The sequence below is a fragment of the Nipponia nippon genome, unplaced genomic scaffold (assembly GCF_047370975.1).
Source record: "Nipponia nippon isolate SJK-2023a ecotype South Korea unplaced genomic scaffold, ASM4737097v1 scaffold_15, whole genome shotgun sequence".
NCBI classification, from domain to species: Eukaryota; Metazoa; Chordata; class Aves; order Pelecaniformes; family Threskiornithidae; genus Nipponia; species Nipponia nippon.
Genome location: NW_028262331.1, coordinates 930,001 through 954,890, shown reverse-complemented (window position 1 = coordinate 954,890; position 24,890 = coordinate 930,001). Strand labels below are relative to the sequence as shown.

At 68.1% G+C, this 24,890-nt stretch overlaps 5 protein-coding genes and 1 long non-coding RNA gene across 10 annotated transcripts; 4 read left to right on the top strand and 2 right to left on the bottom strand.

Annotated features, from left to right (window-relative positions):
* The first annotated feature begins 2,386 nt into the window (after nucleotides 1-2,386).
* Nucleotides 2,387-3,200, top strand: LOC148056281 (uncharacterized). The gene is made up of 3 exons (XR_015703377.1): nucleotides 2,387-2,730; nucleotides 2,895-2,911; nucleotides 3,025-3,200. It is a non-coding gene; the product is annotated as an uncharacterized LOC148056281 (long non-coding RNA).
* A 1,967-nt stretch (nucleotides 3,201-5,167) lies between these two features.
* On the top strand, nucleotides 5,168-7,752 carry METTL27 (methyltransferase like 27). Of its 2 annotated transcripts, XM_087751770.1 has the most exons (5): nucleotides 5,168-5,292; nucleotides 5,364-5,492; nucleotides 5,569-5,704; nucleotides 5,776-5,868; nucleotides 6,326-7,752. In XM_087751770.1, the coding sequence occupies exons 1-5, from the start codon at nucleotides 5,185-5,187 to the stop codon at nucleotides 6,562-6,564; spliced, it is 705 nt and encodes a 234-aa protein (XP_087607896.1). In that variant the 5' UTR covers nucleotides 5,168-5,184; the 3' UTR covers nucleotides 6,565-7,752. The 2 variants fall into 2 exon arrangements, with proteins under 2 accessions (XP_087607896.1, XP_087607897.1); XM_087751771.1 differs by lacking the exon at nucleotides 5,776-5,868.
* A 534-nt stretch (nucleotides 7,753-8,286) lies between these two features.
* On the bottom strand, nucleotides 8,287-8,982 carry LOC104012426 (claudin-4-like). The gene has a single exon (XM_009464802.2). It carries the CDS (start codon nucleotides 8,977-8,979, stop codon nucleotides 8,335-8,337), a length of 645 nt encoding a protein of 214 aa, XP_009463077.1. The 5' UTR covers nucleotides 8,980-8,982; the 3' UTR covers nucleotides 8,287-8,334.
* A 3,052-nt stretch (nucleotides 8,983-12,034) lies between these two features.
* On the bottom strand, nucleotides 12,035-12,674 carry LOC104012427 (claudin-4-like). The gene has a single exon (XM_009464803.2). It carries the CDS (start codon nucleotides 12,665-12,667, stop codon nucleotides 12,035-12,037), a length of 633 nt encoding a protein of 210 aa, XP_009463078.2. The 5' UTR covers nucleotides 12,668-12,674.
* Nucleotides 12,675-19,793: 7,119 nt separating this feature from the next.
* On the top strand, nucleotides 19,794-20,913 carry CLDN3 (claudin 3). The gene has a single exon (XM_009464833.2). The coding sequence runs from the start codon at nucleotides 19,878-19,880 to the stop codon at nucleotides 20,520-20,522; it is 645 nt and encodes a 214-aa protein (XP_009463108.2). The 5' UTR covers nucleotides 19,794-19,877; the 3' UTR covers nucleotides 20,523-20,913.
* Nucleotides 20,914-22,092: 1,179 nt separating this feature from the next.
* ABHD11 (abhydrolase domain containing 11) lies at nucleotides 22,093-24,758 on the top strand. Of its 4 annotated transcripts, none has more exons than XM_087752050.1 (6): nucleotides 22,093-22,226; nucleotides 22,558-22,693; nucleotides 22,791-22,964; nucleotides 23,361-23,527; nucleotides 23,758-23,939; nucleotides 24,242-24,758. In XM_087752050.1, the coding sequence occupies exons 1-6, from the start codon at nucleotides 22,155-22,157 to the stop codon at nucleotides 24,378-24,380; spliced, it is 870 nt and encodes a 289-aa protein (XP_087608176.1). In that variant the 5' UTR covers nucleotides 22,093-22,154; the 3' UTR covers nucleotides 24,381-24,758. The 4 variants fall into 4 exon arrangements, with proteins under 4 accessions (XP_087608176.1, XP_087608174.1, XP_087608175.1 ...); XM_087752048.1 differs by having other exon boundaries at nucleotides 23,357-23,527; XM_087752049.1 differs by having other exon boundaries at nucleotides 22,787-22,964.
* Nucleotides 24,759-24,890: the final 132 nt, after the last annotated feature.

The following is a 24,890-nucleotide window of genomic DNA, read 5'->3' as shown; positions in this document are numbered from 1 at the left end:
GCACAGAGCCACCCACGCAGCCCACGCAGCCCACGCAGCCCACGCAGCCCACGCAGCGCACCCCAGCCCCTGCAGAACATCCTGCCTGCCTGTTCGTCATGTCTGAAGGCTACATGGAGAAGCTGGACTCTCAGCTGCTGCTGAAGGCAGCATCGTGCTGCTCTGGGGGTGTCTTTTGGCCATCGTGGTACCCAGGACCTGAAGGGCCCCTGTCCCACGGGGTGCTCTGCGTGGGGCAGAGCACCTCCGGGGCAGGGCGATGCACCAGGCTGTGGTGCTGGGGCGGGGGAAGCAGAAGGGAGGCACCTGGGAGGGCTGGCAAAGTACAGGCTGAAGGGGTTTGATTGCTCCATAAACTGGAGGTGGAGGTGGGTGTCAAGGCAGCCCTGGGCTGGGCTCAGGCTGGCGTGCCTGCGGCTCCTGTGAGCTCCCAACAGCCGATGCCGGCGGGAGTCGCTCGGAGCAGGACACGCAGGGCACTAACAGGGGTGCTCACTGCAGCCTCCAGCCCGCATCCCAGCCCTCACCCCACGAGCACAGCCATTGTGGCTGCTGATGGCCTGGGACACAAGGACGTGTGTGTGACCGCTGCAGTGGTCCTTTGCCATCCCTGGGCCCAAACCACCATGCGGGTCCCACCAGCCTCAAGCTCTCAGCATCTCAAACCACCCAGACCTCTCAGGGTGCCCACAAGAGCACAGGCCTCGTGCACACACCTTCCTCTGTGCTCCTGCCGGGGACCATCTGTCCGTTGCTAATTGATGCCACTGGGCTTATGCACGGCCTCATGGGCAACCAAGCAAGCCTCTGGGGCATGTGCAGCCATGGCACCAGGCATCCCACAGCTCCACCCCATTGGAGAGGGTTAGTGACTTCCCTCCGGGATCAGTTTGTCCGGGTGACAGCGTTAGTCCCACCCTGAGGGCCAAGGCCATGCCAAGGATGCCCTGTACTGGTCTTTGGAAATGCAGGCCCACCTGCCCAGTGCATGAACTGCCACCACACCCGTCACCCCGGTCCAGGACCGGCTCAGATGTGGGACCTGCAGGCAGGTTAGGAGCAGAGGACATTGCTAGAACTGGAAGAGCGCAGCCTGGAGATGCCTGGCCCTGCAGGGGATGCAAACCCAGCTCAGACTTGGTCTTTCCCATCACCTGTCCCAGCTCAGTGGCAGGTTCAAGGGCAAGGGACCCATCTGAGCTGCCCTTCCACCCCTGCACCTCCCTCTTGGTGAGGGAGGGCAGGCGAGGTCATGCCCGAGGTCTGTGGGCTCGGGGTGGCCAGCCAAGCCCCTGCCTCAGGGACGCGCATCACCCAGCCTCCCCGCTGAGGGGTGATGGGGACACCCCACCGTGGCGGTGGCACTGAGCTGGCCCAGCCCCAGCTCCAGGGTCCCAGTAGGACAGGGCGATGCACCCCATGCAGCCGGCACAGCCAGGGCACAGCCAGACCCCCTGTGCCCAGGCAGGGCACAAGGACGTCATCCCAAGGAACTGCACCGCGGCAGCAGGACAGCACGTGCCCGAGTGGGAGCCCTCCAGCGCCAGGCCACGTGCTGGGACAAAGTCCAGCCTCGGCACCGGGCACGGGGAAGCTCCAACCTGCCACAATCTGCTGCCACCCTTTGCAGGAGTCCCCACTGTCCTGCTGTGCATCCTCAGGGGACAGCCTGGATGCTCCGACGTTGGCAGCAGGTCCAGTCCAAACCCCGGCTGGCCGGTGCTGGGTCCAAGCCAGCCCAAAGCCGCTGTGATGCCGGGCGAAGCTGTTTGCACAGCTGTGTGCGGCACGGCGGAGCGAACCAGCCCCAGGAAGGCAATGTTTGGAAAAGCAACGGCTAATTTGGGACTGGATCCATGCAGGTCAAGGCTCAGGGAAGGCATGACCCTGCTGCGGCCCGGAGGGCAGTGGAGCCAGGGCAGGGGGACGCTGGCAGCGTCCCCTGCCTCTGGTTTATCTTGTAAATGAAGGTCAGACTTCAATTAATGGCAGAAACCGTGCTGGGAGTGTGAAAGCCACTATTAGAGGCCCAGCCACAAAGCCGTCGTCACCACAGTGCCGGGGAAGGAGGTGCAGAGCTCGGGGGCAGGACTGGACCCGTGTTGGCAGCTGCAGAGGGGCCAAAGTGCCTGTGGCAGTGGCAGGAGGTGTCGCAGGGCCGCAGCCCCCTGCGGACCCCATCCGGGAGCCGTCCGTGTGTCCTTGGCATAGGTGGGAAGAGCCCCAGCCCCACGCGTCCCCTCTGCCGCCCGCCGAGGGATGCTGCGGGGGTGTCCCCGGGGGTCCCCCCGGGGGTCCCGGGGCAGTGCCACGCCGGCGGTGGCCGAGCGCGGGCGGAGGGCTCCCTCTCGAGGTCCCCGGCCAGCACTGCCCGGCCGAGGGGCAGGGCCAGCCCCACGCGTGACCGTGGGCAGGTCCCCACGGGGCTCCCGGAGCAGCTGAACGGAGGCGAAGCAGCCGCCTCCGGAGCGGTGGCCAGGAGGACGCGGGGACAACGGAGGAGCGTCATCAGGCTGCCCGAGCTGCCGAGCAGGAGGTGCCGAGAGCCACAAGCGTGGCCTCGGGGCGGCCACCGGCTCCTTCAGAGCACCCTCGTTTTGCTTCCATCATTAATTAGCAGCTGGATTTGTGTGGTTCGCTCCTGGAAAAAGCCAGAAGCCAAGCGATGGGTCACAAGAGTTGAGGGGGTCCCACAAGTTTGTCCCACGTCCTCCCCGACGAACGTCAAAGGTTGGTTTAGCAGAAGAGTCACTCCCAACACAGTGGAGACGCACCGAGCAACGAGGGTGCGACCTCCCATGGAGAGCACCTCCAGTTGGGGTCCTATCTACCCAAGAGCTAACGAACGTCTCTCGTTAATCTGCTGGCTATGGTACATGACAAATGCTGGGCAGCTGGATCAAGGGAGAAGGTACCGTACCCCCTCCTTGTGCGTCGCGTTGGCATTCACTGACGTTTCTTGTCCTGCTTCCCATGAGCAAAACCCAAATCTGATACAACCAAGACGTTCTGCCTCCTTCACAGCCACGCTCCTGTCCTCTGTCCCCAAGCTCTGCCTGCTGCGACCCCTCGTCCGTGGGCAGCACGGACCGACGGCCCACGGGGCTGGTTGGGCAGCTGGAGGTGGGTGGACACGTCAGGACGCACAGGACCTGCCCTGGCGGTGGGTGCCCCCGTTCCCCGGGGGGGCGGGAGAGCTGCTCAGCGTCAAGACATCACCTTTACAGGCGGTAGGGTGCGACGGGATGGGTGCGGGCGGTGGGACAGGATGGGTGCGGGCAGTGCGGTGGGATGGGTGCAGGTGGTGGGATGGGATGGGTGCAGGCAATGGGACGGGATGGGTGCAGACGGTGGGACAGGATGGGTGCAGGCAATGGGACGGGATGGGTGCAGACGGTGGGACAGGATGGGTGCGGGTGGTGGGACGGGGTGGGTGCGGGCAATGGGGTGGGATGGGTGCGGGTGATGGGACAGTGTGGGTGCGGGTGACGGGACGGGGTGGGTGCAGGCAGTGAGACGGGGTGGGTGCAGGTGACGGGACGGGGTGGGTGCAGGCGGTGGGGTGGGATGGGTGCAGGCGGTGGGACGGGGTGGGTGCGGGCGGTGGGACGGGTTGGGTGCAGGTGACGGGACGGGGTGGGTGCGGGCGACGGGACGGGGTGGGTGCGGGTGACGGGACGGGGTGGGTGCGGGCGATGGGACGGGGTGGGTGCAGGCGGTGGGGTGGGATGGGTGCAGGCGGTGGGGTGGGATGGGTGCGGGCGGTGGGACGGGGTGGGTGCAGGTGACGGGACAGGGTGGGTGCGGGCGACGGGACGGGGTGGGTGCGGGTGACGGGACGGGGTGGGTGCGGGCGGTGGGACGGGTTGGGTGCAGGTGACGGGACGGGGTGGGTGCGGGCGATGGGACGGGGTGGGTGCGGGCGGTGGGGTGGGATGGGTGCAGGCGGGGGGGGGGGATGGGTGCGGGCGGTGGGACGGGGTGGGTGCAGGTGACGGGACGGGGTGGGTGCAGGCGGTGGGGTGGGATGGGTGCAGGCGGTGGGGCGGGGTGGGGGCGGGCGGTGGGACGGGTTGGGTGCAGGTGACGGGACGGGGTGGGTGCGGGCGACGGGACGGGGTGGGTGCGGGCGGTGGGACGGGTTGGGTGCAGGTGACGGGACGGGGTGGGTGCGGGCGATGGGACGGGGTGGGTGCAGGCGGTGGGGTGGGATGGGTGCGGGCGGTGGGACGGGGTGGGTGCAGGTGACGGGACGGGGTGGGTGCGGGCGGTGGGGCGGGGTGGGTGCAGGTGACGGGACGGGGTGGGTGCGGGCGGTGGGACGGGGTGGGTGCGGGCGGCGGCGGACCGCGGCCGCCGCTCGCTCGGCGCTGGCAGGGGATGCTGCGGGTGCAGGCGCGGCGGGGACCGCGCAGCACGGGGAGGTGTGGGGCGGGAGGAGGGGCCGGGCGGGAGGCGGCCGTCCCGGGGGCAGAGTCGCCGCGCGTGGGCCGTCAGGGAGGCCAGGGACTGAGCCCACGGGGGACAGAGCGGCAGCGGGGGGGGGGGACGGGGCCTGGGGACGCTGCAGGGGGCGAGCGGTGGCCCCGGGGCGCTCGGCGCCAGCTCTGCCAGGGCGCGTGGTGCCACCTCCGTGGGCACTTGGTGTCACCCCTCCGGGGCATTTGGCGTCACCGTCCCCGGACACTTGGTCACCCCCCGAGGGCGCTTGGGGTCACCCCGTTAGCACACTTGGTCACCCCTGCCGGGACACTTGGTGCCACCCCCTCGGGACACTTGGTGGCCCCTTGGGGCACTTGGTCGCCCCCCTCCCCCGGGGCACTTGGTCACACCCGGCCTACTTGGTCCTTCCCCCCCCCCCGCCCCTGGCGCACTTGGTCGTGCCCGCCTCGCCGTTCTCCCTAACGGAGCGGAACGGAGACGGCGGCCAATGGGACGCTTGGGGGCGGATCCGGGGCGGGGGCACGGAGCCAATGGAACGCTGGGGGGCGGATCCGGGGCGGGGGCACGGAGCCAATGGAACGTTGGGGGGGCGTATTCGGGGCGGGGGCACGGAGCCAATGGGACGCTGGGGGGCGTATCCGGGGCGGGGGCACGGAGCCAATGAGACGCTGGGGGCGTATCCGGGGCGGGGGCACGGAGCCAATGGGACGCTGGGGGGCGTGGCCGGGCGGTGCGGCGGGGATGCGGCTGCCGGCGGGGGTGCGGGAGCGGGTGGCGGCGGTGCACGGCGGCGGGGCGCTGCCCCAGCGCCTGAGGCTGTACGACGGCTGGGCCGCCCGCTACGAGCAGGTACCGGGGGGGGGCCGGGGGGGGCCGGGGCCGGGGCCGTTGCGGCGCCGCTGACCGCCGTGTCCCCGCAGGATGTGGCGGCTCTGGAGTACCGGGCACCGCACCTGGCCGCCGCTTCGCTCGCCTTCGCCTTCCCCGCGCCCCCCGCCGGAGCGCGGCTGCTGGACGTGGCCTGCGGCACCGGGCTCGTAGCGCGGGAGGTACCGAGCGGGACGGGGGGGGACGGGGCGGGGAGGTAAGGGTGCCCTGGGTCCGTCTGTCCGTCTGTCCCCGCAGCTCCACCGCCGCGGCTTCCGCTGCCTGCACGGCGTGGACGGCAGCGCGGGGATGCTGGAGCGGGCACGGAGCACCGGCCTCTACCGGCAGCTGCAGCGGTGCGTCCTGGGCCCGGAGCCGCTGCCCGCCCCCGCAGGTAACGGGCCGGGGCCGGGGGGTCGCTACCCCGGGGGGTCCCCCCCGGTGATGCCACGCGTGTCCCCGCAGAGCACTACGACGCCGTGACGGTGGTGGGGGCCCTGGGCGAGGGGCAGGTGCCGAGCGCGGCCGTGCCGGAGCTGCTCCGCGTCACCAAACCGGGTGAGGGGGTGTCCCCCGCTGTCCCCTCGCCGGCGGGACCCCCGGGGTGGCAGGACGGGGACACCGGGTCCTGGCAGACGTGGGTCCCCGGCTGGGTGCTGGCCCTGTGGCACGGCCAGGACGTGGCCTTGTCCCTGCTGCCAGGTACAGGCAGGGACGTGCGGTGGCACCCAGGTCCCTGGCCCTGCCTGCAGGCAGGGTTCAGGCAGGGGGACATGGCAGGAGGTGGCACTCCCAGTGCCTATGCTCAGGTGTTACGTCCTGCCTGTCCCCTGCCCGCTGGCCTCCTGGCCTGCCTGTCCCCTGCCCACTGACCTGCTGGTCCCCTGCCCGCTGGCCTGCTGGATGACGCCCAGCAGGGTCTCACTGCCTCCCCTTACCCCTCACCTTCCCGAGGGGATGCCGTCCCCATCAGGGGACACCTGGCATCGCCGTCACCCATCCCCTTTCCCGGCAGGAGGCTTCCTCTGCCTGACGACGAGGAGCAACCCCTCGAACCTGCGGTACAAGGCGGAGCTGGAGGCAACGCTGGAGAGGCTGGAGAGGCAGGGAGCCTGGCAGAAGGTGCTGGCCCAGGAGGTGGAGCACTGGGAGAGGGCCACCTCCGAGGAGGAGAGCACCCAGGGCACCGGCTACATCTCCGGGGTGGTCTACATCTATCGGAAATGCCCCGTGCCCCCCCTCGAGGAGGGCTGAGAGCCAACGGGGCTCTGGGGAGGGGGACAGTGAGCACTTGGCCCCTTGTAAAACCCAACCCAACGACCCCCTCCTGGAGCAGGGCGGCTGCTGGGGGGTGATGTTTTTGGGGAGCGTCCCCATTCCCTTCCCCGGCTCCTTCCCCCCTGTGGTCTGGGCCCTGGCGACCTTGCCTGCTCCTCAGCGTGGGGAGGGTCTCCTGGTGTCACCGGGGTCTCCTGGGCACTGCCATTACCTCTGACATTCAGGTACTGTCCCCGACACCTCAGCCCTCGCCGTGACATCTGGCAGACCCACCTGGCTGTTCAGAGCCATCTCCTGTCCGGGATGTCTTCTCCCCGCCATGCCCACCTCTCAGCCCTCGTGCTCAAAATCTGGCTCCTCCTTTGTTTCCCCACCCCAGACTCCCATGGTCTTTACCTGGGGACCGTTGGAGGTGGGTCCCCATTGCCACATCCTGCGGCCCCCCCATCCTCATCCTCCCCGGGAGTTAACCCAGCGCACCCTGAGGTGCAGGAGACCTCCGCATCCGAACCAGGAGCAGCTATGGCGACAGGACACCCAGCCGGAGGAGCAGCTTTCCAAGCGCCACATCAGCCTTTCATCCCCCAACAGCTGCTTAAGTCTCTCATTTCCCTGCAGCTTTGTAGTTAATGGTCTGGGTGGGAAATGAGGCTGGAAGGGACTTCAGGAGCCAGTGGCCGCTCCCCACTCAGGAGCCGCCCGGCATCGCCTGCCCAGCCTGTTCCCCAGCCCCTGGCCCTGCTGCCTCCACCCCTCCTCCTCCGCTGCTCCCTTGGGAAGGTTTTTACCCAAATCTCTTGCTGGGATATTTCCTTTTTTTCCTTTTCTTTTCCCCCAGACCTGTTCCTGCTCCTCCTGTTCCCGTGGCCCCGGGACACAGGTCACTTCCTTCCCCTCAGGAGCTCTTCCCAGCGGGAGGCGGTGGCTGTGTCTGTCCCCGTCCCCAACCCGGGGCATCCCGCATCTCCCACGCTCGCCCTCCCCGTGGCTCTTGTCACCCCTCCGCATTGCCCCCCCCAGGCCTTGGGGGCCTTGTGCCCATTGTGGGTAGCCGCGCTGCTCCCCTCTCCCCCTGTTTGTCCCCAGCGTTGTCCCCTGGGCAGCTGGGGGTCGTGGCTGGCCCCATCCCTGCACTTGGCTGTTGAATAAACCCCCTGCCTCCGCTGCCTGCCTGCCGTGCCTTGTTCCCGCAGCAGTGGGGCTGCGGACCCTCTGGGGTGGGCAGGGGAGGGTGGCCAGGAGCTGGAGAGGGGGGATTTGGCTTTTCTCTGGGGTCCCCTCCCAGTCTCTGGGGGCTCAAAGGACCAAGCTCTGGGAGCCTGGTGTCATCCTGTGCCCCCTTGGCTCTCGGCACCTTCTCCCTGCCTCAGTTTCCCTGCTGGGGGACGTGCAGGGAGTGCCCTGGCTGGCTACCGCCGCGTCCTCCTGGGGACACGCCAGGCGCTGGGGCAGCGGCCCCCGGGCTGGCAGCAGGCTGGCAGGGCGTGACACCCATGGGACACGTCACCGTCCTCCCCCCACCGCGCCGCTTCGCAATGAGCCCAGGCAGCTTTGGTGGCACCACGGTGTTTATAGTCCACCGCGAGCGCAGCCCCTGCGCGCCAGGGAAGGGGACGCACGGGGGGACCGTGCCAGGGGGCGTGGGGACGGGCAGGAGGAGGCAGCGCGTGGGCAGGGGGGGTGGCGCGTGGAGGCAGGACGGGGACGGCGGTGCTCTCCCTTGGGCTGGCAGCCGGGCGCGGTGGCTCACACGTAGTCTTTCATGGGGTAGCTCATCGGGCTGCAGGTTGTCACCGCTCTGTACTTCTTGGGGTAGCGGTCCTGCTGGAATGGGGGTCCCGAGCAGCACAGGATGCCCCCACCAAAAAGCTGGAGGGCACTGGAGGCCCAGCCGATGTAGAGGGCAGCCCCCAGCTCTCTCTTGAGGGCCTCGGGCACCATGGGGTTGTAGAAGCTGCTGACGATGTTGTTAGCAGACCAGGAGACAGGGATGAGCAGCATGATGCTGGCCAGGATGAAGATGACACCTGCCACGACGGAGATCCTGGTCTTGGTGCTCTGGTCATCCATGCAGCGGGTGCAGTCCGCCCCCGAGACGGCGGTGAGGAAGGCAAAGGAGGCCACGAAGATGGAGGCCACCACCAAGGCGCGAGCCGCTTGCAGATCGGAGGTGAGCTCCAGCAGGGAGTCGTAGGCCTTGCACTGCATCTGCCCCGTGCTCTCGTACACGCAGTTCATCCACAGCCCTTCCCAGAAGACCTGGGCCACCACGATGTTGGAGCCAATGAAGGCTGTCACCTTCCACATGGGCAGCGCACAGGTGAGGATGGAGCCCAGCCAGCCCAGCACAGCCAGCGTCAGCCCACTCAGCTGCATCGTCATCGTCGCCATTGACAGCACCTGCGGGGACAGGGCACAGCCATCACGGACACGGCCCCGAGCCAGGGGGCTTTCTGAAGAGCATGGGCTTCATGCTGGGTGCGTCCGGTTCCCCATCTGGGTGGGAAAGGCTGCAGGCCAGCATGGGGACGTGTGGCATGGAGCATTGATGCAGGCCAGCATGGGGACATGTGTGGCATGGAGCACTGATGCAGGCCAGCATGGGGACACTTTTAGCATGGGACATTGCTGCAGGTCAATATGGGGACACACGTGGTACAGATCGCCCAGGTCCCGAGGAGGCCGAGGCGCGGGAGCCCCCGTGCGTCGCGTTAGCAGCTACATTGTCCCCACGGCACAGGGCAGCCCTCTGCCATTGCCCCAGCTTGGCAAGTGTTAGGGAGGGGAAGGCTTTCGGGGAGCAGGATGAGGGGCTCGCTGTGCCCATCCCAGCACGCTCCAAAGCGCAGACCCCCCACCGCCCCCCACGCTCACCCCATGTCCTGCCGTGGCAGCCACCCCACAGCACCCGCCCTGTACCCTGCTCCATGGCTGGTGCCTCAGCCTCCCTGCCCTCCCCGGCCGTGAGCATCGCACTGGCAGGCACGGGCAGGCGAGGCAGCCCCCTGCCCTCACCGCAGCCCCCTGCCCTCACCGCAGCACCGGCTGCTCGCCGTTCAAGGGCAGGTTTTGCTTTGCCCTCGGCAGCCGCCCTGCAGCACCCTTTGGACCTGGGATTTCCCCTCTGGGGTGCTGGAAATGGGTCATAGCTCAGGTCTGCCTCCGATCCTGGCTGTGGTGCTCAGCGCTTTTGGTGATACCCACGCTTCCTTTGCACTGGGAGCAGCATCGAGACAGCAAACCCCTGGCGAGGGGCTACAGAGCCCAGGGTCACCGCAGGCATCACCCCTGTAAGAGGGGTGGCTGGTATGGGGTGACACGCCGACGGCTCCACCACGGTCATGCACGGCCACCGTGGCCCCAGGCTCAGCCCAAATCACTGCTCAGCCCCATGTGGAGCAGAGCCCCTGTACCACCATGGGGCAGAGTGCACCCATGGGTGCTGGCACCCACGCTCGGCAGCCGGGACCAGCTGAGTTTTTATGAGCCCTGAGCGGCGGCAGAGTATCGGCTGTGCAGGAAGTTTCGCCGTGGTTTCTCCAGTCCCGGTTTCGGTTTCTCTGGCCTCTCCTCCCCCATTGTGTCCCCACTCCTTCCCCAGCACCTTTCATCCCTCGGCATCCTGATGGACACCCGCTGCTGGGACTTTGCCTCCCCTGGTCCATGAAAGCCCCTTTGGCCCAAAAATAAAGTCCCTCTCTCCCAGAGAAAGGGAGATCAGCCTCCCGGGAGGCCAGGGGGCCAGGATGATGGGAAGCCATCCTGGGCACCCTTCCCCAGCCAGTGGGACCTGGACCGTCAGAGACACCCAAAACGGGGCACAAGACTGCCCACAGCGGGGACGAGCGGTGGCCCTGTGGATCCTGGCAGGGCTGCTCACCAGAGAGCATCACGCTCGCATTTCCACCCGGCCACCTGCACCATGGAGCCACGGGAGCGTTTTCCAACATTCCTGCTCCCAGGGAAGGAATGGGGGAGCTGGGAGCCCTCAAGCCCCCAGAAGAGACACCAACAGCCTCGTGTTTGCCAGGCAGCCGGCGTCACCCGTAGTCCCTGTGCACCCCGAGGCACAAGGGAAGAGCATTCCCAAGCCGGTGTAGCGCCGGCTGCGCCCCGGCACGGCTTGCCATGCCGGAAGCGAGATAGGCAAAACACCTGGCATTGCCCACGCCGGCCCCGGGGTGCTCCCAGCCGGGGCTGTCGAGTGGCCCCGGGGCCAGCGCGCCCCGACCCGCCCTCGCCGGCGCCTGCCACCTTCTTCCTGCTCAGGTGGGAAGATCGTGCCGGGACAGGCGTGGGCAGCCCCGACGCCACATCCAGTGCCGCCAAGTTACCGTGCCACAGAGGCACCCGTTGCCACCCCCCTGGGGAGCAGGGGCCCCGGGTGGCCTGGGGAGGGGAGCGGTGGGTGATGCCAGGGCTGGAGCAGGGGTCAGGGGGCGGCTGGGATTGCGGGAGGGTCTGGAGAGCAGATTTGGGGGATCTCAGGGGGACGGGGGTCCGCGGCACAGGAGCACCGGGCTGTCCCGCCACCGAGGCGGGCGTTGGAGAGGGCAAAGAAAACGAAGCACAGCAGGGTCTGAGCAGCTGCCGTTTAATGTGGGAAGGCTGCGACGTGAGGACGGACAGCAGCACAGCCGGGGGGGGATGCCGAGGGGGGCCATGGGGCTGGGTGCACCCCATGGGACAGCACTGGGTTTGGGAGCCATCCCCCTCCGCGCGGGTGCACAGCCCCGCTCCGCTCCCACCTCTCCGACCGGTTCTCCCAGCCCGGCTGCTGCCTTCCCACTCCCAGGATAATGATGCCCCCGCCCCGGGGAGCTGCCGCGAGAAATCACACGTCTGTAGAGCCGCTCCGAGCCCCAAAAGTAGGTCAAAGTCAAAATTCAGGGTATCGGCAGGTGAGAGCCCCCGCCGCCCCTCGAGACCCTGCCAGGGTCTGCAGAGCCACTGTGTCCCCATGACCACGTGGGACAGGTTCGCTGTCCCCACCGGCACCGCCACCCACCCCAAGGGACGCGTCCTGGGGGATTTTACTGGGCGAGAGCCCTGTGCCGCCCGCGGGACGGGTCCCTGGGAGCTGCATCACCGCACGGCACACCCCGATACCGGGAGCCAGGAGACGCTCCGGGGCGGGGGGAACGGGTGGTGTTGTGGAGAAGATGCCGCAGCTGGGTGCTCCGGGGGGAGCGGGACCCCCGCCGGGGCGGGCAGCCAGGACAGGATCTCCCTGTTCCCCGTCTCAACCGAGATTAAAGAACCAGCTTCAATCCCCCAGTGAACAAAGGCAGCTCTGTCTGCCCTCCCTGCCCTGGCACCTGGCCCTCCCCGCCCCGGCACCCGGCCAGCCCCCAGCCCGGCCGGGGGGGGTCCATGGGCCAGGGGTGCCCCAGGAGGTCCCGGCTCCCCGCTGAGGCTGGGGGGGTCCAGGCGGGCGCAGAGGCTCCTAGACATAGTTGCTGGCTGGAAGCGAGCGAGCGGCCGTAAACTTGGCGGAGTAGGGCTTCTCGCCCCGGGGGGGGCAGGTGCAGCAGAGGATCCCCCCCCCCAGCAGCAGGAGGGCGGAGGCCGCCCAGCCCACGTAGAGGGACGACCCCAGGTCCCGCTTCTGGGAGTCGGTGACCAGCGGGTTGTAGAAGTCCCGGATGATGGTGTTGGCCGACCAAGAGATGGGGATGAGGATGAGGATGCCAGCGACGATGAAGATGATGCCGGAGACGATCATGACCTTGGCTTTGGCAGTGTCATCCTCCACGCAGTTGGTGCACTTGCCACCGGCGACGGCGAGCAGGGTACCCAGGATGGCCAAGATGATGGCCACCACCACCATGGCACGGGCGGCTTGCAGGTCCTGCGGCAGGGCCAGCATGGAGTCGTAGACCTTGCACTGTATCTGCCCCGTGCTCTGCACCACGCAGTTCATCCACAGCCCTTCCCAGATGATCTGGGCCACCACGATGTTGTTGCCGACGAAGGCCGTCTCCCGCCACATGGGCAACGCACAGCAGAGGATGGAGGCCAACCAGCCGATGACAGAGAGGGCAATGCCCAGCACCTGCAGTCCCATGGAGGCCATCATTCGCTGCCTGCACCCCTGCCCTCCTCCTGCAACGCAGTGCCGGCTGCCAGGACCATGGCAGGCGTTATATGCCTTTGCCGAGGGAGGAGCACCGGCCGCCACCGCCGTCCTGCTGCCGGCACCGGATGGAGGGGTAAAACCAGTTTCCCGGGATTCCTCCGCTTGCATTTCTCCCCGCAGCGATGACACTTAATATCCCGGCTGCTCCCATGGAGGAGAACGCAGGGGACCGGGATCAGGCCACCCAGGCGCAAGAGTGTGCCCCACTTGCTGCCCGTGGGCGGGCAGGAGATGCCAAGGGCAGCCGCTGGGGCTCAGCCTGGGATGCCGAAGGGGAAAAGCCAGTGTCCGGGCATCGGGATGTCTCTGCTGTCGCTGCCAGCACCTCCTGCTCCATCACTCGGATGGGGTCCCTCCATGCTTTCATGCCTCAGTTTCCCCCCAGCTGGTGGGGCGGCTGCTCCAGCAGCGGTCCAGCCTCCGGCCCCCCGTGGCCCTGCGCCGGGGAGCAGCATGCTGTCCCTGCCCCGCTGCCAGGCTCCGTGCCCAGCAGGACACAAGCAGCTCTTGTTTGTTCCTTGGCATCCATACCAGCTCTTCCCAGCCCTCCGTCAGGCCTCGGGCAGGAGGTGTCACCACCCAGACCCACAAACCGGTTGGAGCAGCTGCCGGCTCCCCATGGAGGAGAGACGGCGCTGCCCGGGGCAAGGGGGGGGCAGACCCCAAAACCCACCCCACCTTGTGCTCCACCACTGAGCCGGCGTTCACATGGCAGCCCTCGGTCCCAGCCCTACCCATGTCCTGCTGCCTGCTCTGCCTGTGCTGCCTGCACTGCCTGCACCGCCTGCACCGCCGGCCAGGCTCAGTGGGTCCGGGCTGCGGTGGGCAGAGGTGGCCTCGAGGTGTCCCAGTGCCAGCACTGCCCCAGTGGGGACTGGGGTGCCAGGCGCAGGCAGGGCAGAGGGGCTGGCAGGGCCATGTGGTGCTGGCAACATTTTGGCACAACCGGCCGTACCCGCTGGCCACGCTGTGCCGACGCCAATACTGATGCCGATGCTTTGGGCGCTGCCTGACCTCTCCTCCTTTAATCCACGAGCCTCCCGCACACATCCCCTCCTCCTTCCCTCCAAAGTCCCTCCAGCATCCGCACAGGCGCAGCACGAGGCCAGACAGACCACAAAGACGGACAGATGGACATTGCACCATTCCCCCACCCTGGCTTAATCCCAGGCCTCTGAAAAAAGATAACAGGGCCTGAGACAATCTTGTTTTTTCCAAACGCTGGGGTTACCGATACGATCCAATCACTTGTGCTAATTATTTGGTGTGATGGGCTCTAGAGCTGTCACTGCCTACACCGGGATGTCCCCGGGCATCGCGCCCTAACGCGGTGGGATGAGCCGGGTGCTCCATGCGCCGCGGTGCCACGAGGATGCCAGCAGCGCCTGGGCTGGGGATGCCGGTGCCCGGCGTGGCAGGAGCGGGCAGGGCAGAGCCCAGGCACTTGGGGACTCGGGTCTCACTGCAGACCCTGCACAGGTCCTGCCTGCCCGACCTGTGCCAGAGGAGCCACCCAGTCCGTCTGTCCTGCCGGAGTGCCCGCATTGCTCACATACCGGCATGCCCTGGGTGGGCCGGAGCCTTGCGGTCAAGGACTCCCTTTCATCTGCAGGGCTCTGAGGCATCGCCGCCGGGGCCAGACTCTGCCTGAGGCTGAGCGTGGCTTTCACTTCCCAGCCGGCTGCCGTAACCACCAAATTATTTGGGGTTGGAGAGAGGCACGCGCCCACGTGTGTGTGCGCCTCGCATGGGCCATGTCCCCACAGGCAGGTGGGGCCATGCCTCCGGGCTGGGGACAAATGGCAAGGTGGGGACAGGGACTGCTCCACGCATGGAGCATCAAACGCCCAAGCCACTCACGCTCCCCCTCGGAGGCAGAGCAGGCGCCAGCACAGCCCTCCGACAGCCAATTACTCTAATTAAAGCCGGAACGTGACATACATTCGAACTGGCGGCTGCCACCCAGAAACAGCCCCCGTGCCTGTCCCCACGTTCCCCAGCAGTGCACTGCCGGCCAGCACAGCCAGCCCCATGTCCCCGGCACTGCCGGCCAGCAGGACAGACGGACGCGGGCTCGGCAGGGAGCGGAGGAGCAACCTCTGACCCTTGGGGCAGCACCCTGTCCCCAACACGCACGGAGCCAGGGGATGCTGGTGCAGCACGGGTGGGACTGCGGCACTGCCGAGCCCCTCGGCACGCACGGACACCAGCCCCACAGCCCCGGCCCAGCTGCCCACACCCAGGTGCATCCCGCAGGACCTCAACCCCAGCTTCGTCCCAGTGCCACCTGCAAGGGGACATGGCGCATGGACGTGCCGTGATGGGACCACAGCCTACCCGCTGAGCAGAGAGCTCCTCCACCCCCAAATGGAGTGCTCGTCCCATCCCGAGCTGTCACTACCTGGTACCCGCTCCAGCACCCAGCTGGGTGTGGGAGCCCTGCCCCGAATCCAGTGGGATTTGCTGGACCCATCCAGTCCCTACTACACCACACTCTAATGGGGTTGCTGAGGGCAGAGCTCACATCCCAGCACATCAGCCACCGGCCCTCCGTGTCTCGGGAAACACCCTCTGCCAGTCGGGACGATTCATCGGGATGGGGACATGTCGCATCCACGGCTGGCAGTGAGGCCATCCACAGGCACGGAGGTGGCATTAAACCAGGTGTCACCGCGATGCCGGGCACCGCCGGGTGCACAGAGGAGGCTGCGCCGCCCTGACCTCGCACAGGGCAGAGGACACCCCGCAGGGAGAGGGCTCGGGGCACGAACCCTCCGTCAAAGGGCTCGGGGACATCCCCACCCCGGACACGGGTGACATTCCCACCTCACGCACACACCCAGCACCGGCTCAGCCCCGCGCTGCTGAGCCGAGAGCCTCTCATCCCCCAGCACCCATGCACAAACTCGCCGCCCCGGCTACCTCGAGGTCCCAAAAAGGCGGGTGAGACTTGCCGGCAAGCAGCGATCCGCTGGGATCTCCCCCTTCACATCCACCAAGCAAGGCACGGCCGCCAGCCTTCCCGCCCAGCTGCCGGTGGCTGGGGATTAGTTACTGGCAGGCTGGAGACTGAATGTTCCCAAAAAAAGTCCTTGCCCAACATAAAACCCCCCTGACCGGCTCAAATATGCAGAGTCAGGTTGTTTCCCGCTATGGGAAAGCAAAGTCTTATCGGCTCGGCAGGAGAGGAGCTGTGCGCAGGGAGCAGCGGGGTCCCCGGGGGGACGCAGCCGCCGCGCAGCGAGAGCTGCTGCAAGAAATGGGACCTTCGGCCTGAAGTCACCCCGAAAATAAAAGCCCAGCCCAATTTGCTGAGCAACAAGTGGCTCTGAAGGGGGAAAATATGGCCAAGTGCTGCCGAGGTGGTCGTTAAAGGGATGGGGGAGATGACAGCCACGGCTCAGGAAGGGGGATGCGAGCGGTGCCATGGGGGTCCCCCCGCGGGCGATGCTCGGAGGAAGCGGGATGCTGCAGCAAAGCCCTGGGGATGCCGATCCAAAGCCGTCGAGGCGGGGATGCCCTGGGCATGCTGAGATTTCGGGTGTCCCGGCATCCCCCGGGCGAGCCGCCAGCCCCCTGCCAGGTCCCACCGGACCGTGCCCCCCGCCGCCCCCCAGCTCCCCGTGTGCCGGCCGGGCGCCGACGCTGCCGGCTGCTCCGTCCCCGCCCCGCCGGAAGACAGAGCTACCATTGATGCTCAGAGCCGCCTTACCTGCTCTCCGTCGTCGCCAAAGGGGCTTCAACAATGGGCTGCCTGTGTGCCCTGGCCGGGGCAGAGCCAGCAGCCCCACGCCTGAAATATAAGCAGCCGAGGCAGCATTTACCGCCCCGGCCCAGCTCCCCCGGGGGGGGAAACGTGCCGTCACTCCCGAGACCGCAGAGGAGGGGGAACACCCCAAACGTGAGCAGGACGCGGCCCCGCGGTGCCCGGGGTGGTTTCTGCCGTCACCTCCTGCTCGCCCCCGGGGTGCTGGGTGCGCAGTGGGGATGGGGGGGTGCCTGCGGTGGGTGCCCCCCCCCCCCCACCAGCGCAGTGTCTTTCCCACAGCACGGGCCACCAAACCGGCATTGCTCCCGTGACCGTGGTCTGGGGTCACCACGTCACTGGGGGGGGGGGGGGGGCAAACCTGTCCCTGTGTGGCTCCATGCGGCCACCCCACCTTGTCCCCATCCCGAGGGACCTGCTGTGGGTGATGCTCCCCATCCCTTCCCAGCTGTGGGGGAAGAGCAGAGGGGCTTCACCAGGGTGGGGGACGCAGCAGCAGGAGGGGTGGGGATGCTCCCAGGACACTTGGCAGGGACGCTGACCCCGCTCAGCTGTTTTCGGTAAACACCGGCAAGCCGGCACAAGCCACAAGAATGCATCCTGAAGCACGCGGTGGCAGCCGGCACCCCGAAACCCCGGTGATTTGCCCCTTCCTCCGTCGTGAGTCAGGCGGCAGCGGCTGCCCTGGGCCGGCGCGGCACTGTGCGTAGCCTGTACTTTGGACAATTTGGGGTGACGACATGGGGACGCGGCGTGTGGGGCTCTGATTGCAGGGTTGGGGGCTGCGGCGCTCCGCCTGCCCCGTCTCACCCCACCCCTGCCCCAGTAGCCGCTACCCCAAGGGTATCCCCACTGCCCCACACACCTGCCTGGGGTATCCCCTCTTCCCCTGCCCCACATCTCTACCTGAGGGTAGCCCCCCCCGCCCCACACCCCTACCTGGGGTATCCTCATTGCCCCCCACCCCTACCTGGGGTGTCCCCCTGCCCCACACCCCGACCTGGGGTATCCCCATTTCCCCCACACATCTACCTGGGGTGTCCCCCTGCCCCCCACCCCTGCCTGGGGTACCCCCATTGCCCCCCACCCCTGCCTGGGGTGTCCCCCTGCCCTCCACCCCTGCCTGGGGTACCCCCCTGCAGCCGTGTGTGTCTGTGCCGCTGCAGGTGCACGTGCTGGTGTATCTGCAGCCGTGCGTGTGCCGTGTGTGCACCCACAATGCCGTCGCATGCCTGTTTGCCTCTGTCTGTGCGCATGTGTCTGTCTGTCTGTGCTGCTGCATGTCTGGGTGTCCCTACCGGCAGAGGGGGTGTGAGTTTGTGGGTGTGTGTGTGTGTGTCTGCATCTGTGCGCCTGTGCGTACCCGCACCCCGGGGCCGCTGGCACAGCCCTGCCTGAGGTGTGCGCTGCCGGCACCCCTGTCTGCGGACCTGGGGGGCCCTCGACCAGCCCGGATCCCACTCTGTTTGGGGGTGCCAGTGTCGTGCCAGCAGCACCCCGGCAGCCACACCCTGTACCCACCATCACCTGCCGGCAGCACTGGCATCACAGGCACCCCAAGGTGCCCCCGAGGGCCGGCACCCCCAGCACCCCCAGGGACAAGGGCACAAGGCCCTGGGGTGCCGCTTGCATGGGCTCCCCCTCAGCAGCACATACGGGGTCACCCCTGGGTACCCCCACAGCCACCAACCCCGGCTGGCTGTGGGGCGCTTGGGGTGCCCTTGGCAGGGTGATAGGGTACAATGGGGTGGCAGAAGCCCACCTGGCCAGGTACAGGGGGTATTGGGGTGCCATGGGGTGACAGAAGCCCACCTGGCCAGGTACAGGGGGTATTGGGGTGCCATGGGGTGACAGAAGCCCACCTGGCCAGGTACAGGGTGTTTTGGGGATGCCACGGGCTGGCAGAGGCTAACCTGGCTGGATACGGGGTATTGGGGTGTCAGAGTGGTGGAGCTCAGACACAGGGTGCTGCAAGAGGCCAACCCGGATGGATACAGGGTGCTGGGGTGACATGGGGTGACAACAGCCGACCCAGCCAGATATGAGGTTCAGAGGCTGACCCCGCTGGCTATGGGGGTTCAGGGGGCTGCAGGGCAGCAGAAGCCGACCCAGCCAGATACGGGGGTTCGGGGCGCTGTGGGGCATCCAAAGCCAACTCCCCCCGGCTATGGGGTGTTGGGGTGCTGTGGGGTACAGCCAGGCGGACGCGGGGCTCCCCCCATCGCAGACCTCGGGTGCCCGAGCAGGGAGGGCTCCCTCCGCGGCGCCAGCTGCCAGCATCCCGCCGCGCTCTTGAGTAGTTAATAAGTTGTAGGGGAGATTTCAGCACAGGCAGGGAACAGGCAGGAGCAAGCCTGCGTCCGGCGGGGGCCAGCGACCACATTCCGGGGGGGGGGGGGGGGGGGAGCTGGAAATGCCAGCACCACCACCAGCATGCCAAGTTGGGGGGACGGTTGATGGGGGACACACATGCACCCCACAGCCGCCGCTGCCAGGTCTGAGCGTGACCGCTGGCAGCCTGCCTGCACCTGCCTTGGTTTATTTTTTCCCTTCGCTCGCTCGGGTTGGTAGGGTGACGCTGCCGGGGCAGTTACGTGCGTTATCTGTTTCCTTCAAGGCCAAAATATTTGCGCAGGATGAGTAAAGATATTTGTCATCTGGTCGGGGATCCCCACCGGCGCTCCGGGCCCGGCAGGGTGGGAGCAGGATGGGGGCCAGGCAGGGGGTCTCCCCCCATCCCCCCACCTCCCGCTTCCACCCTGCCAAGCAGGGAGCACCCATGGGTCCCCTGGGACGGCGGTGCCGAAACAACAAGCATCCCGGCACGGCGAGGGGGTTGCACTTTGCACGGTGATGCAAAGGTGCCCGGCACTTGCCAAACCCCGGTTAAACGTGAGCGCTGATAAGACGCTCCAGAAATAAACCAAACCCTGACCCGCTGGCACCTCCGGGGGGGGGGGGGGGGGGGGGGGAATGGCGAAGCCGAGGGATTTCCAAGTCCCCAAAGGGGGTTCGGTGGCTCTGAACGAGCATGGTGGCCGTGCTGCCCGGTATCCATCACCCTGAAACCCAGAGGACGGCCTTGGCAGGTGGCGTCTCTCCCCCTCCCGCCCTTCTCCGGTAACCCGGCGCCATCTCTGCAAACAAAGGGGAGGGTGTGGGACACGGGTGACGGTGACGGAGGAGCGGGAGAGGAGCGTCCAGCAGCGAAACCCCACCCCGGGCGGGCACTTGAGCCGGCCCCGCCAGCCCTTATAAGCGCAGGTGCACCCAGGTGTAAGCTGATTCCCCCAAGGGCTGCGAGCGGCGACGGGTGACGGCGACGGTTTCGGTCCGTGGGTTCTTCTCCGCCATCGCCTGGAGCGCAGCAGCTAACCGGCCACCATGTCGATGGGGCTGGAGATCGGCGGGGTGGCCTTGTCGGTGCTGGGTTGGTTGTGCACCATCATCTGCTGCGCGTTGCCCATGTGGAGGGTGACGGCCTTCATCGGCAACAACATCGTGACGGCGCAGATCATCTGGGAAGGGCTGTGGATGAACTGCGTGGTGCAGAGCACGGGGCAGATGCAGTGCAAGGTCTACGACTCCATGCTGGCCCTGCCGCAAGACCTGCAAGCCGCCCGCGCCCTCCTGGTGGTGGCCATCGTCTTGGCCATCCTGGGTTTACTGGTGGCCATCGTGGGCGCCCAGTGCACCCGCTGCGTGGAGGACGAGAGCACCAAAGCCAAGATCACCATCGTCTCCGGCGTCATCTTCATCCTCTCCGGCGTCATGACCCTCATCCCCGTCTCCTGGTCGGCCAACACCATCATCCGGGATTTCTACAACCCACTGGTGCTCGACGCGCAGAAGCGGGAGCTGGGCACCTCGCTCTACGTCGGCTGGGCGGCCTCCGCCCTCCTGCTGCTGGGGGGGGCCCTGCTCTGCTGCTCCTGCCCCCCCAAAGACGACAGGTACCCCACCGGCAAGGTGGCCTACTCCGCCCCGCGCTCCGCCGTCACCAGCTACGACAAGAGGAACTATGTCTGAGCCCCCCCAGAGCCCCCCAGCACCCCCCGACATCCCACCCCCCCACCCCGGGACCCTCATCACCCTCCACAGGGACTGGGGACGACGGCACCGGGTCGGGGACGGGGAGGGGGGGCGCGAAGGAGGGGATGGGGACGGCCGCGGGGTCAGGGCCGGGCTGTGTAAATAGAGACAGTTTCGGTTGAACACGAGGCGGTTTCGGGTCGGCGGGAGAAGCGGCGCCCGGCGTGGCCCTGCCCGCGCCGATGGGACAGGATGGGGACGGGGATGGGGACGGTGCCCTCCCCCCCCAGTGCGTCCCCCCCCATCGCCACCGGCTGGGCACCGTCTGTCCCTGTTACGCGTGGTCTGTACCGGTTACATTTGTCAATAAACGTGTCCTGTTTTGGTAGCCTGAGTATCCTTGGAATGGGGGGGGCAGGATCCCACCGGGTACAGGGAGGGGGGGCCGGGGCAACGGCCCCCCCCAAGGAGCAACCAAGCCCCCTCTGCTACAGCAGCGGATTTGGGGACGGGGGTCTCACACTGCAGCCCCTCTTCCCCCCCGCCAGCCCAGGGGGGTCTCTGCTCGGGGAGGGCCGGAGGCCCCCCCGCCCGTTCGGGGCAGCTTTCTGGCAGCCGTCGGGGTGGGAGGCAGCGGAGCAGCCGCTGAAATCCGGCAGCGGCACTCCCTGCCTGCGCGGTCCAAAGTCTGGCTCTGCGGAGGGGAACACGGGGCGCTTCCCCCCCACCCCAAGAGCAGCAGCTGGGGCGAGGCCGCCTTGCACAACCGCTCCCGCCGCCTCGGCACGGCCCATCGGCACGGCACGGCACAGCGTGGCATGGCATGGCACCTGCCTTCCCCGCCACGCTCCAGCGGGCAGGGACAAAGGGGGAAGGAGCCGCTGCAGGTGCATGGCCAGATCCTGCACTGCCCACGGCCGAGCAGGCAGCGGGGCCGAGCAGGCAGCAGGGCCGAGCAGGCTCACCAGCTGCCTGCAACCCGCACTGGGGTTGCCTGAACCCGCACTGGGGCTGCCTCAACCTGCCCTGGAGCTGCCTGAACCTGCACTAGGTGCCTGTAACCTGCCTGGGGCTGCTTGAACCCACACTGGGGCTGCCTGAACCTGCGCCGGGGCTGCCTGAACCTGCCCTGGGGCTGCCTGAACCTGCCCTGGGGCTGCCTGCAACCTGCCCTGGGGCTGCCTGCCCCGCTGCCTGCTCAGGGGCCTGGAGCAGCTTTTGGGAAAGCGCTGCCTACGGGCAGGCGGGCGGTTTTGCTGCCCTCGGCCTTGGATGCAGCTGCAGGCAGGAGTAGGCAGGCGGCCCGCCCGGCTCGCCCCCCCCCCCGCCCCGGGCCCCACCGCGCCCGGCTGCCCCTCGCTCCGCCGGCAGCCGCCACAAGGACCGGCAGCGCACAGGCAGGGCGGTCGGGCCCGGCGGGGCTCGGCGGGCAGGGCGCGGGCAGGGCGCGGGCAGGCGACACCCGGCGGGAGGAGGAGGGGCGCCCTCCCGCCGCCAGGGGGCGCCCGCCGCCGGCGCCGGCAGCGCGGCAGGGGCGGGGCCTCCCGCCGGCACTGCGTCACGGCCCGCCGCCGCCGCCGCCGCCGCCGCCATGATGCTCCGCCGGTTGGCCGGCGCCCCCGCCCCACCATGGCGGCCGCGCCCCCCCACGCCGCCCGCCGCCGCCGCCGCCGCCGCTGCTGCTGCCCGCTCCGTGGTGACGTAAGCGCCCGGCCGCGCGCGGGGCGGGGGCGGCGGGAGGGGGTCCCGACGGGAGGGGCGGAGCCGTTACCCAGGGTTGGGTCACGCCCCCCCGCGTTAACCCCGCCCCCAGGGGCCGGGCTCGCCTGTGGGCACCCGGACGCAGGCCCCGCCCCCTGGCCGTGGCCCCGCCCCCCGAGCGTGCCCCTGCCCCCAAGCCCCCCCGCCACCCCACCCTCCCTGCCAGCAGGGCAGCCCTTGGCTCCACCCCACCTCTGGCCCCGCCCCCACACGCCCCGCCCCCACACGCCCCGCCCCCTGCCCCGCCCCCAGGCGCCCCTCTCGCCCGCAGGGCCGTGCCGCTGGCCCACGCCGAGCTGGGCTCCCGCGGGGACCGGCCGCCCCTGGTGCTGCTCCACGGGCTCTTCGGCAGCCGCGGCAACTTCCAGACGGTGGCCAAGGCGCTGGTGCGGCGCGGGAGCGGCCAGGTGAGGCCCCGGGCGCGGGGAGGAGGCCGCGGCGCCCCGCGGAAGGGGGCGACGGGTGGGCGATGCCCGGCGAGACACGGTGCCCCTGCCCAGGCAGGTGCTGACGCTGGACGCCCGGAACCACGGCGGCAGCCCCAGCAGCCCGCTGATGACCTACGAAGCCATGAGCCTGGATGTGCAGCACCTCCTGAGCCGCCTGGGCATCACCAAGTGCATCCTGCTGGGACACAGCATGGGCGGCAAGACCGCCATGACGCTGGCCTTGCAGCGGGTCGGCAGGCGCGGGGCGCCCGGGGCAGCGGGAGGCTGTGGGAAGGGGGGTGGCGCCCGTGGGGGCCGTTCACCGGTGCCAGCCGTGCCCACCACCCCGCGGGGGGTGGCTTTTCTGCGTGGCGGTCCAGGGTGCTGTCCCGCTCGGAGCTGTAAGCAAGGAGCGAGTCTCTGAAGCCCACGCTCTGCCCCATCCCTCCGGCACCGATGGCAAGGGAGCTCGGAGATCTCCCGTGCCGAGACACAGGGACTCGGGGAAGAGCACGTGGAGCTCTCCGCTAAGGCAGGAGGGAGCTAAAAGCCTCCAGGGAGTCTGGGTGGGAGCGGAGCCCTGTGCCCGGTGCCGCTGGGGAGACCTCGGCTGGCACCCATCTGCCCTGCTTGTGTCCCCAGCCAGACCTGGTGGAGCGCCTCATCTCTGTAGACATCAGTCCTGTCTCAACCACGCCCGTCTCCGAATTCTCTGCCTACATCTCTGCCATGAAGTCGGTGAAGATCCCGGATGGTTTGTCCCGCTCTGCAGCCCGTCAGCTGGCTGACGATCAGCTGCGTCCCGTGGTCCAGGTAGGAAATCCCGCTCCTTGGATGGGGTTTCTGCTCCCAGCCTGTCCCTGGGACCGGAGCACAGGGTGTTAGGGCCACGGTCCCAGCGGGACTCTTTCCCGGGACATCTTGCCGGGGCAGGGGCGATGGGGAGACGGGCAGAAGAGGGTGGAGGGGAGGACGGAGGGAGCCAGGACATCTTGCAGGCTTGTTGCTCTTACGGAAGAGTGTCTGCTTCCCTTTTGTGGCAGCTCCCGCAGCTGAGACAGTTCCTCCTCACCAACCTGGTGGAGGTGGAGGGCCGCTACGTCTGGCGGGTGAACCTGGAGGCTATTTCCTACCACTTGGCAGATATCATGAACTTCCCCGTCTTCCACAAGCCCTATCCTGGCCCTGCACTCTTCCTGGGAGGATCCAATTCACCATATATCAGGTGGGACCGGAGAGAAGCGGTTCAAAGTCTGCGGGTTGACCCCTCGCGCTCTTCTGCGGCTCTCCAGGGTGGGAGGAAGCCCCCGAGATGGGGAAGGTCCTGGAGCGAGCTCTGTGCCTCCAGCAGCCGGTGACAGCAATGCACCAGAGAGCGAGGGGGAACCTGGGGGCAGCCCCGGGCTTTCCCAGCAGGAAAAGGGGACGTGGTTGGACCTGGGACCTCCTCTGCCTGGGGAGGGTGAGGGAAGGCAGCTGGGCCGACCTCTGACCACGCTTCCCGTGGTGCGTTCCCTTGTCCCGCAGCTCCAAAGACTACCCGGAGATCCAGCGCCTCTTTCCCAAGGCGGATATCCAGCACATCCAAGGTGCAGGCCACATAGTCCATCAGGATAAATTTGAAGAATTCATCACTGCTGTCCTCAATTTCCTGCCCCCACCGTAGCGCCGGGGAGCAGGGTTTCTGCAAGCGCCGCGTGGGACCTGAGGAGCTGTGGGCAGTGACGTGGGGCTCCGTGAGAAGGGGCTCGGCCTGCATCGGCTGCCCGCTTTGCAGCCCGATCCTGCCTGCCAGGCCTTCTCCCACCCCGGGTGGCCTGGAGCCGGAGTGGAGAGGCACCTCCGTCCCGCTGAGCTCTCCTGCCACCTCCCAGGGACGCGGGGTGGCACCGGCCCGGTGACACAGCCTGTCCTGCCTGTACTGGAGCGTCTCGGATGCTAGGAGGGGGCAGGAGAACCCCCTCGTTTTCCTGCTGCCAGACCCCCTGGTTGTGGATCTGGCTGTGACTTTGCAGAAGGTGCAATAAAGCTGAATCCATGCCAAGGCGGAAAATGGTTTGGATGTGGCTGTGGGGGACAGGGAGGGCAGTGGGGGGCCGGGGAAGGGGCCGGTGGGAGGTGACAACTGGGCTGGGCCCGTGACGTGCCGAGCTGCGGGAGCCGTGCACATAAGACG